This window comes from Cupressus sempervirens, chromosome 9 (assembly GCF_028749045.1).
Source record: "Cupressus sempervirens isolate cs-2001-9-10 chromosome 9, ASM2874904v1, whole genome shotgun sequence".
Taxonomy (NCBI): Eukaryota; Viridiplantae; Streptophyta; class Pinopsida; order Cupressales; family Cupressaceae; genus Cupressus; species Cupressus sempervirens.
The window spans coordinates 565,745,306-565,757,798 of record NC_143126.1 but is presented as its reverse complement, the minus strand read 5'-3'; the positions used below and the strand labels follow the sequence as shown (position 1 = coordinate 565,757,798).

The 12,493-nt window shown below is 36.2% G+C and overlaps 1 protein-coding gene across 3 annotated transcripts in view; it reads right to left on the bottom strand.

Moving 5' to 3' along the window:
• LOC149539917 (PH, RCC1 and FYVE domains-containing protein 1-like) overlaps positions 1-10,947 on the bottom strand; it is a 45,035-nt gene extending 34,088 nt beyond the window's left edge. The window contains exons 1-4 of one of the 3 annotated variants that reach the window (XM_089801133.1): positions 10,900-10,942; positions 9,549-10,054; positions 6,576-8,633; positions 6,301-6,447 (exon numbers count right to left, since the gene is read on the bottom strand). In XM_089801133.1, the coding sequence (XP_089657259.1) occupies positions 6,301-6,447; positions 6,576-8,480 (2,052 nt within the window). In that variant the 5' untranslated portion in view covers positions 8,481-8,633; positions 9,549-10,054; positions 10,900-10,942. Of the gene's footprint in view, positions 1-6,300; positions 6,448-6,575; positions 8,634-9,548 lie in introns of all 3 variants that reach the window. The other 2 variants (XM_089801131.1, XM_089801132.1) reach the window with 2 other exon arrangements.
• Between the last annotated feature and the right edge of the window lie 1,546 nt (positions 10,948-12,493).

Below are 12,493 nucleotides of genomic sequence, written 5' to 3'. Positions count from 1 at the left end.
GGCTAAGGTGTAAACAGCTAAGGAAGCAAGAGTATACTATGCACTACCATGAGCTAAGTGGTCAACAAATATGTATTGTTAAAGAAAAGATCATTAGGCATTTAATTAAGAACTAAGAACAAATTTATTATCTTATAAATTGAATGGTCTCAGAGCTTCCTGTGATATTTGTCATATCTTAATATAACAATACCATAGTATCTACATTTTCTTGCGTATGTATATGCACATATGTGTATGTATGCCTAAATTTGAATGAGACGTACGTATACACCCACTTAATATATGACGTATATATTTAATACGTTGTTGGAATATCACACATAAAATATATATATGTGTGTGTACATACATACACAAGTATACGTAGCTAAGGTGTGATATTTTTATATTAAGATATTAATATAATTTATTATTAGTTTATTTATTTATCTGGAGCAGTTATATTTTCATCAGGCCTCATAATGTTTGGTGGTCATTTTAATATTATTTCCACATTTGTGCTAATGGCCTTTGTATTGTAGCTCCTTGCCACCTTTACACTTCTTGCTCGTAACCAAGCATGTAGTCGAGCAAGCAAAGATCTATTGTGCAATGGTTGATATTGAGCAACATTCATATCATTGGTTGAGTAATTACCATCTCATACGGCCTGCATTATTTCTTTTTCTCATTGCTTTACATATTCTCTACAAATGCTACACATTTTCTGCAGTCACAAACTAGATTCTATTTACCATATTGTCGTGGATAGTTCTTTCGCCTTAATCAGGCATCATTTATTCATATTTGCTATATGGTGTCAGACTTTCTGCACTAGGCATTAATAATCAATTGCAATACTTTTTGCACCACGAATAGCAACCTTAGACTTGTGACCAGCATTTCTCAAGGACCAACCGAGCACTTCAAGAGGCGATTTTACAGTCAGGTCATGAAAATATCTCTGCTAATTTATGTCCTTTCAATTTGATATAATGAGGCTCGTAGTTGTAGCCTAGAATTAGAAGGCAACTCAGATATTTCCTTCATTATATAAGAATAGTAAATATGCTCCAGATCGAGCAAAATTGTGGTGCTTTACATACAAACAATTGCTTTTCAAAATTATAATTAACTGAAGTAATATCCGAAGGTGCAAGCTTATACAAAGGTATTTGCTATATACTCTCTAAGATAAGAGACAACACCATCATGAAGTCAAGAATATATTGCAAGAATTATTAATCTTTTGTAATGTCATGGGCCAAAGTTGGGCAGAATGCAACGGCTGTGATTATAAAATGCTGTGATTCATCAAGGAAGACCAACATGGTTGAGATGCAGAGTGTGAACTGATAACCATTGAATTATGATTATTCCTACATGAGAAAAGAAAGAACAATCGGCAACAATAAGAAAGCAATAAAAGATGTTGAAATATGTGTCAGCTCATGATAGTCCATGGTATAGGTCTTGTTGTCAAGTCGAGCATTGGGTGATCGGGTACACAATGCCCACACAAATCCTTGTCTAAGGTAGGTTAGTAGCATGCCTGCTACTGCAATCACTAGCAGTCAAGGTGCTAGTAGTTGGTAGATAGGTTTATGGAAGATATCCTAACCCTAGCTAGTTGTCTAGCCGAAACTTTAACACTAGGATGCTCAGTGGTTGGACAGTGGTGTCCCAAGCCTAATCCCAAGGTAGGTAGGGGAATACTTGGTCGAGATTGAGTGGGGATACTTAAGGGTTTGCAATTGGGAGGTTAAGCCCTTAGCAATGCTTCTCCTCTCTTCCGAATGCCAAGGCTTGCACAACTCAAGGATTGGATCTGCATGCAAGATAACTACATTTCGGGTATTTTACCTTTATATTTCAGCATTCTAATTTATGTATTGTTAGATGGTTAATACAGTTAAGTTAGTTTCCTTTTTCATTAGATTAAGAAACAGTTAAATCTGTTATTCCTTCCACTTGAACGTAAGATTGAAATGAAACTGTATTTTATGTGTAAATGATACGATGGTTGTTATAGCTATCCTTCTTATGAATCTGAAAGGAATTATTATTTTGGTATTTAATTCAATTAAAATAAGATTGGAATTTTAGCATGTTACACATGATAGCGGGCACACAACATAAGATGGTCCCTAACAAGAGTGGGAACCAAGCATCGAGTTTTGAGGAGAGAAGAAACTCTGTTATTAAGCCTTTAGAACAATAAACGAGCTTGAGGTACAATGCCATGGACGACCAAGGACTTGTTAGCACCATCACAAATTTGCGAGGATGCTAGGGCAATAAAGAGGGTGAGGCCTTTTCTGATACTTCACCAAAGTGGATTAAGGAGGCTGCAAAATTAAAAGATAGTTGGCAAGAAGTCAAAGGGAAGAGGGAAAAGAAATCTAGGAAGGTAGGACAGTTTGAAATGATTCTTCACTCTCATTCGAAAAGTGGACCTACTTATAATGCTTGACTGGATGGCCTGTTAAGGGGCCTAATATTGTGAAGGGTCTATTGGGGAGGTGGATCCCTGCTTATATCCGCCCTTGGTTTGGGCCAAGACAAAACTTGTTCTCTAATAAAAATCTTTATTGACAATAAAAAAAAATATTAATTACCATGAATAACTTCTCCAATCACCACATCCCGATTCATCATCAAAATCATCTATGTACAACTTATCAAATACAGAATATAAACACATATGAACACTAGATTTACGTTGAACCCTAGAAGGGAATAACTACAATAAGAATAGTTGCTTGGATCTACCACTCAAATCTAGCCTCACAAAAATAGATTACTTACAATATGAAGTAGGCACCAACCTACCAAAGAGACCAATCCTTAATTACATCTGCATCCACCAACTTGCAAGAGACATCAATCCCTTGCAGTAATATCTGAGCACCAACTCACTACATAACATACTAAACAAAGATGGATTGTGGACCTTTAATCTGAATTTACAACTTGGTTTTGATCTGTATAATCTTCAGTACTTCCTCACAAAGTACAAATGGTCTTCTGATAAAACCACACAATGATTCAGATGCAACTCACATTGCCTCACGTCTAAATACACATAAATTATTGAATTATAACACATACTCTAGGATGTTTCTATTCTCCATCATGGGACAGATCCTAGATCAATAATATATGTATCACATAAATTACTACATTCACATGTTGACCTAAAATAATGATAGCTGCATCTGTGAGTCAGCCACGAACATAGACCTTAACCAAATGTGTAATAGGCCAAGTCCAATAGCTAACATGTTGCTCCAAAGGAAAAGCACACTACGAGTTTCTCAATGTACACAAATTTGGTCACGTCAATCATCCGGGCACTATCTCCAGTGAGCACACATTACAATCCTCCCTTGCACCAATCTAGAATAATAACCTAGTCAACCAAGTTGCACAATGAACATTCTGTCACTTCTGACCTTTTGTCTAATAATGATCAACTCCGAAAACTTTGGAATCTGACATAACATGCGTAGATATACTCATCGTCCAAACCACAGATCATAATTCTCATCTATGGTGGAATGCGAAACAAAACAAGTTGCCAAATCAAGCTCACAATCTAAGTAACTTACCTTAGGCACTTCTGGAACACACTTTCGCATCACCTCCACCGACAAGAATAGATGCAAGATAACACTACAGACATACTTGGACAGAACTCACCAGTACAGCTAGCCACTGTGCTTCTGGAACTGAAATGCTCAAAAAGACACTACAGGAGATTCAACCTCACAATGAGCTCCTTGTTATTACATACAATTGCATTTAATTCTTACTGACAACAAACTCCTTTGACTAAAACCTTTGTTCAACAATGGACACCTCTACAACATGGGACACAATTCTATCCTGTTGAGGAGAATCGCGAGTTGATTTAGGAAGCTCACTCCAGTCAAGTGGCATGTCATTTTGGAGTAGAAAACAATTGTAACTTTGTAGTACTTGTACTTGCCAAAATTATATCATGGTGTTGCTCCATATAACAAATCTTGCATACTTGTGTTGTTGAGAAGCAAACTGATAAAAACCAGGCCTATACATATGCAATGTCCCTTTCCAAGGGGTCGCTTATTTTTGTCTGAATACAAATATTTTATTAAATTTTAATTCTAGAATAATAACATGACCAATAGTGGTTCACCAAAGACCAGATTTACCAAAGATTCTCTCAACTAATGCAAAAGCTAGGAGCAATGAGGCCCATTGACTCTTAAGAATGGATTAATGATCTAGAGAGAATATTAAGTCAACCAAGTGAAAATGTGGATAAAATTCTAAAAATGTATTTTTTCAAAAAAAAATTACATTTTGCATTTTTGAGAGCATTCAGAATTGAACTCGGTGATGCAACAATTGGACATTGCTTGCACTATTGTTCAACATAGACTGAAGAATTTGTGACTTAAAACTTTCGATTAGATATGTGCTCTCTGAATTTCGAGTGATTCACTATAGTTATGACCCCAACAAGTAGGCATACCAAAGTTAAAATAACTGCAGCAAGCTTTTTCAGATTTATATTAATTGTATCCTTTGACTTTCAATTTCAACTTCCAAGAGTAAATAGGTCACTATCAAGTGTAGTGATTCTTAGGTTCTCACCAAAAACCTAAATTTACTATTTGTGGCAAGTATTCCATTTCCTGTATTGTTAAGCTCCATAAGAGTAAGATTCAAAAAATGTTATTAAAGTAGAATGCATACACCTCTCCTCTACATTTTGCACATTTTGTGTGCACTCCCAATTCAAACAATAATCTACTTTGCTCAAGCTGTTCAAAAATTGTCAGTCGTATTTTGTTCTACTGATTTTTATGATGCATCAAGTTCTCCAACTGGATATTGTCCCTGAATTACCAGCTTAATTCAAATCATACCCTCTTTCATTTAGTTCCTCTTTTGATGGCATTCTTAAGGTCTTCTTTCTTTACTTCAAATGGAAAAGAGTTTCTTTTGGAAAATGATGAGTCGGAGTAGTCAAAGATACTATAAAGGAGAACCAAAGGAAGAACAATGGTTGGAAAAATGAAATGAACAAGCAGTAGCAGAAGAGTCTGTAGAAAATGGGATTACAATACTACATGGCATTAATGAAAAAGCAATCAGTAAATGTCTATTGAATTCATGATCAAAGATGTCTTCAAACTATCATAGGCTCCTGTTTATGAATTCATTTGGTTGTCATTCAGTGTCCTATTAACCTTGACCTAAGCCTTTAGTCCCTTCTGTCATTATTCAATGGCTGAGAGATCACCGACCAAGAGCCTTCGGTGACTGTAATCAGTGCTCAATGGCTGAGGTTTGACTACCCAAGCCTCCGGTCATGTTATACGAAACTTGAACAACTGATATAGAATCAAGAACTCTGACAAATGATATCCGATTAATGATATAGTTCTTACAAGCACTTAGTGACCAGAAAATGCACACAGCATTCAAGGCCTCAGGTTAACACACAAATCCTTCAACCCATGTGATGATGAAATGGAAAATAATGTCTTCTTTGAATAAACAACCATTAATAAGAATTCCTGAAAACAAAAATGCAATGGTGCATGGATGAATGTCACAGTCTCTGCAAACTACATGCAACACTTTTGAAGAAAGTTTCACCTGGATCTGAGGATGATGTCATACAACTTTCTCCTCCTGAATCAAAGCCCTGTAAAGTATTTGACAAAAATCAAAAAATCTGAAGAAGTTACATCTTCATTCCCTCTGATAAAGAGGTGGGAGAGATCAAGCGGAAAGATTTTTTTTCTGTGTTTCCAATCTGCCTTCTTTGACAACTATGATGTTTTTCAGTGTCTCCAAAATATTTAAAGGATAGAAGTTACATACAGTCTGCCTTTTAATCCCTAAAAATAGCATTAGATTAATGCATTTTAAGATGCACCTCATTAGCAAATAATCTGCATATTTATGTTCTAAAGGAATATGACCAGTTCAGTCAGGAAAGATTGCAGATTTATTACATAGCTTATATGAGTGTCTGTACATACACAAACACACACCCACGTCTCTGTGTGGACACATACACACATATAACTAATACACGCAAATGCACACATGCACACAAAACTTTAGGCTTCTGTCATCTGTTGAGATAATTCTCCAACAGTTTACCAACCAAGGAAGAGACAAGGAAAAATGCACTACAGAATATAAATTAATGAAATGCATATTAAATGGAATAATACAGAGATATAAAATAATAAATAATATAAACACTTTCTAGCCCGATTAATTTTTCTCCAAATTAAGGATAACAAGAATTACCTGTGTGGTCAAGGACCTGATAACCTCCTTTGCAGCTTTGCACTTGACTGATTCTTCCACTGCCAAAGTGACAGTTTCTTTTGTTAGGTCAGCAGTCCGCTGTAATTCATCTTCTTGACACTGGCACTGCTTTGTTAGTTTTTCGACCTACAGAACACAATAAACCCTCTAAAGGAACCAAGAAAAGACGAAGCAATTGGACTCCGCTATCTAAAGACTAATTGTAATTAAAACAAATTACAATCTTGAATATCCAGTTTATAAAATGAAATTACCTGACCTCTCAACTTCTGCATTTCAAGGGTCAGATTTTCATTAGCTTTTTTGAGATCATCAATAACACATTTGGGTGTAGTGAGGCCCGCCACCGTTGGAGTTGGTGTTGCAGATCGAAGTGGATTTGTCTTTCTTAAAAATGGTGAAACAGCTCTTACACCATTATCCACCTGACAGAATGATGTATAATGCATTTTTGATAGTGTGTGTGAAGGATCAGATCTTAAAAAATCAATGTCATTCAACTGTAATAAGGTTGATATTTCTGTGCCTCTGCTCAACAGTGTGTGATCAATTTTAATTCCATGCTTAGCTTGGACCTTTCCTTCAGATTGCTTAACCTGTTCCAGATAAGTTCGCCAAGGTGTCCTTGGAATTTTTATTTCTGGTCTGCTAGATTTATCATTTTTGTTATTGTTCAAGTTGATACCAATTTCTGGTGCTTTTTTCAATTTTGAATAACAAGAATCGCATACACGAAATGCCTTATTAGTACATGGAGACAAAGCAGCTTTGGTAGCCTTCTTAGAACTACATGAATGGCAGTACACCTGTCCACAATTATAGCAATTGCGGCGCTTTCTAGTGAAACCAAATGATTGCCTACACCCAGAGCACGCTGCACCTAAAACCCGCTTATGAAGGCAAATAGCTGCAGTGAAGTTGGATCCACATGCAATTTTTTTCACTTCCTTTTCCTTCAAATCCTCAACAAGAGTTGGAGTTCGGCAATCATCCACATTGCCATGTCCAAGCCTTCCATTTGCTCCCTTTCCCCAAGTGTAAACCTCTTTTCTAGATGTCAAGACTGCTACATGATATTGTCCACAAGCAACCTCCTCAACTGTTAACTCTGCCAACTTTCCTTCTACCAAGCTAGGCAGCATACCATTAGAGTTGGGATTACCAAGCTGCCCAAAAGCTTTACTACCCATTGTGAATACTTTACCTGATGCCAGTGCAACTGTAAGACTATGTCCACATGCAACCTCCTGAATATTATGTTCTCTTAGGGTTGACACACAAACAGGAACAAGCTTCTGTTCCTTATCCCCATGGCCAAGGCGGCCTTTGTCTCCATTGCCCCAGGTAAATAGACTTCCCCAGAAGCAATTACCGGGACTGGAATGCAACTGCCTAGACTCCACCACTGCAGCTGTATGCCATACACCACAAGCCACATTGACAGTCTGTAGACCCTTCAAAGCCTCAACTTCTCTAGGGTAAATGACACTTTTACAATCTCCATGTCCAAGAACTCCAAATGTTCCATCACCAAAAGTAAATAACTGGCCACATGTTGTTATTAAAGCAGCATGCCATGCTCCACAAGAAATAAAATTAACTTTCACTCTGTCTAAACAACTAGAAACTTTCCTGGGAATCCAATGACCAACACAGCTACCATGCCCTAAAAGACCAATATGGTGGATACCATCACCCCATGTATACAGCTCACCTGTATTGGTAACCGCACATGTGTGGTATTCACCACATGCAACAAACTTAATAGTATTGTTTGCCAAAGTATCAACCAATTGCGGCTGTGAAACATCAGTGCCTGCTGGATAGCCAAGGCGACCACCAGACTCCTGGCCCCACGTAAAAAGTTCACCCTGTCTTGTAATCAATGCAGCATGCTTTCCACCACAAGCAATGTTGTGCACATCTAAAACTAATGCAGACTCCAATTGTTTTGGTCTAAGGGAACATGTTCGAACACTTGAATCATTTCCTGTTTTTACTGCTCCCGACTCAGAAAAGCCATCCCCAATGAGTTCGCCCCAGACATAAACATCCCTGAGATCATCATAATCATCTTGTATAGAGCCTTGACTTGAAGAACTAAGAGCACTAGAAACACTTACTCGAAGCTTCTCTAATGAAATCCCCTCCATTTGCATGTTTGCACTGCTTACCCAACATCAAACTCATAAATGCCAAAGAAAAAACAAGAGAGATCAATCCTGAACTAAAACTCCTAAATGCAGACTGTTAACGACTGCTAAAAATATCATCTCTGATGTGCTGCAAGATGGCCATGGGCACGGACAATCCTGAAAAAATGAAGCAAATACTTATTAATGGTTTAACAACAAAGAATAGTTCCACAAACACCATTTGTTAAATCCATACAACCTACTTATGCCTGCTTGCTGGGATGGTAAGTCTTCAAAAGAGGTGCAACTGAATTTCAGACTATTTTATTAGGATAAGAATTACTCGAATATTCTTGTAGGACTTATGAATAAAGAACCATGGAGATAATATTATAAAAATAAAATAAAGGAATGTAATGAAATTTAACAAATGGACAGGAAGCGGCTACAACTTATAGCAGTATACAAAAACTAACAAAACAGTTCGTTAAATCTAATGCAGGATGAAGCGCAGCTCCGTTCCAGCTTATGTTCTAGATAAAAGAATACTAATAGAGTAATTGATCATGAGCATTTGCTTCTGGAATTTTCTATAGACAACCGAAACAATATAAGAGACAAAATAAAGAATTTAAAATTATATGGCATTCTTTGAATCTAACATGTTACAAGAGTCTTGTCCACTGGAGTTTGATATAGTACACTAATAAGCTGGAGCAGAGCCAACTCCATCCAGGACAAAGGGTGAAGAACACAACACAGGATTCGTCAGAGAAAGTAAATCCTTACTCGGCAAATTATATTTAAGGTTCTCACAGTAAACATCACAAGCTTCGACCACAAAATAAAGAAATGGCATAGCAAAAATATACAATGGCAGATAAACAAATTGTGATAACCGTACAAAACTACATTTGCATCAACCATTCCAGGTTAAAAAGAGAAGACGTGAAACTAAACATGACTCGACACACCAAAGGGGAGAAGTCAACATATATGCATTTTGTTTTACATCAAGGCAGGGTGCTACTAGTACCTACAATAATATATTTTCACTGAACCATTCAGCAAGAATTACAATCGTTTCCTTACCTCCCATTACACAAGAAATAAATGTCAATGGCAGATTTGTTGTTCCACCGCTCAGTTCTGATCTCTGTTGTAGTTCTAGTAGACGAAAAACCTCACCAATTCCAGGGTGACATAAGGGCAACCATATGCTGGGTGCTTTGATTGAAATCTCCAGACGGTCTATGCAAAATGGTAGAGCCTGTTCATGCCTTTCCTTCCAAATGTGTCCTTCAGACATTCTGAGACTTGAGCGAGTTTCATAGCACTTGACGTGGAACCATACCCTCTTGTTTGGATTTATTTTACTATGCGGTCTTTGTTATAAGGCCATAATGGAGCAGAAAGCCTGAGATTAGTTTGATCAAACTTAACTCAAAAGTTCAAGGCCGTCACCAGCTAAAAAGGCGGCAATCTAGCGAGCACCCTTCTATGATTCATAGCCATCTGCAATCTGAGCTAGACTGTAACGTAAATACCAAATTTCCTTTGCTCCCCTAATTAAAATAGGTGACATTGATCATAGCCATCTGCAACCAGATCCGGAGTATAAACCAAATGCCAAATTTCGATTGCATCAACAATTTATATAGCTGGAATTAATGGAATACACATGATAAAAGGCATTGGATTTAACAAACAACATCTAGTAAAGCGAGCATTCTGAAGATGCAGAAAGTACCAAGTTCCCTTTTCTCTTCCAATCAATCATTAGCTTCAATAACTATCCCAGAAAAGCCAGGGTAACATGTTTCCTTCATTCCCATTTCACAAACCCAATCTGAAACAATGCCCGAGCATGACTAATGCATCACATTTCTAAACAGAAACCGAAAAATCCCATTAAATGAGAAAGTCGGCATTGGCGTCCCAAGTAGCCCCAAATTTGTCAAACTAATCAGTATTGCAGAATGCAACTATGATAATGGCGGTATCACCATTGCTCTGGTCTTATGAAATGGATAAACGTAACTGCCACATGGATTTGAGGAAATGCAGATAATGGTAGTTAATAGACTAAACCGAAAAGGGGCTTTAGCAACTAGGTACAGGAGCTTGGACCTCAAGATTAAAAGAAAAAGTACTTCAGTTAAGTGTGATTTAAGTGTATTTTGAAGTATATCCGATAATTTATAGGGACTAGAGAGCGTAGCTGGATTTTCTTAGCACTCATTACATTTAGTATAAAAAAACTGAGATATCACCCGTCACCATTAGACTCCAACAACTCAACCATTAAATTTCTTTCACTGTCAAACCTACTTAAATTTCTAAATCTCATATAAACATGAATTATAGAATCTGTAACACTTTTAATTGCCTTTTGGGTCACCTTTAAACTCTTGTAACGGATTTAGCAATGGACATAACCTACCAATTCCTCACATTTCTGGGCCATCTTCCGCCTGAATTGTCTCGAAGTCAGCCCGCTTAAAGAGAATCCGGGCTTTTATAATTCGGGCCCAGGGAATCTTCTCATGTGGTCATCATTTTCTAGAAAGTGAGGGACCCCAAAATTTGGTGTCTTGAAAAAGCTATACATCCAACGTCATCTTATCATTCGAACTGCTCTTGGGAGGACGAGACAGGATAGAGGACGAGACAGGATTCTGAAACGTGTATTTATCATAACTTACAAAACCAGTCTGGGTATTGATCTTGAATTGAATAGAAAAGGAGATCATATGAAGGTTCCATGATGTTTGCTTAGCAGCCATTTTTAAAAGATTGTAGGATTTTTTGGAGTTAGATGTCTCACAATTTTATGATATTTAACTTATATTTTAAACAATTGTTAAATGAATGGTGTATGTATATTTATTTGTATTAAAAAAAGAAGAGGGGAGAAAATGTATGTAGTCATGTGGTATGTATTTTCATGATTTAGGGAGCTTGTTTTCAATTAGTAAATTGTAAGTGTTTTATAAGGAAGATTCTATATCATAATTTATGATTGATTTAAAATTTGGGTGGAGTCTCACTTTTATAAAAAAAATTAAAATTTAAATAATAAATGTAGATAAATAGTCATATAGAATTATGGTCTAAATCAGTTTCAATGTTGGTTGGTTGGCTTGTAAGTAGATATTATAATATATTATATTACAAGATTTTTCATGTGTAAGGTTAAATATATTTAATAGGTTCATTTTTATCTTTTATATTGTAATTTTTGTGATTTATTTTGAAGATAGATTTCATTTTTAATAATTTCTTTTTTAACTTAAAATGATCATTCAAGCATTCTTAAAAATGTAAGAGTTTTGTTATATCATATTGTTTCAAATGAGTTATATTACCTATGACTTTCTCTTTAAATCATTTTGCATCAGACCACTTGATCTTATCTAAGGTAGTTTTGTCTTATGTCCCAAGTCACAAGATTTACAGATATATGTTGTAATTATGTGTTATCTTATGTTTGACCTTCTCTATAACCAACCAAGGAGTTCTCATTGTATATCAATCCATGATACAAATAATGTTCATGCATATATATTGTGCAATTGATCCTTTGATAAACTAAAATCATTCTCATTTTGAATATCACTTAAGCTTTCATTGCAGCTCCTAAATATTGAGTAACTAATTCCATAACCAAAATTTGCATGGTACAAGGCATTCAATACAAATTCTTACATGGTTCCAAAGTTTTTAATAAGTTAAGATAGTTTGATTCAGCTCAATACGTCAAAATGTTGATAACTTGTTTCTAATTCGCTAAAAAGACTATAGAACTCATCAAACTATATCAATACTAACTAAATATGTAAAGACTGATAGATACAAACTTGTTGCATCAATTCACATCGAAAAATCATAAGTCAAGAGTTTTAAAGACATATCATTATGCTAATAAAAGGAACATACTCTGAAAGTATGCCATGGGTCTGAAGGCGCAATATTATTGTTGTTGCATTCTCCTTGCTCTGTAAGAAAAGCTCCATCATGTAAGAGCATCCTGGGGT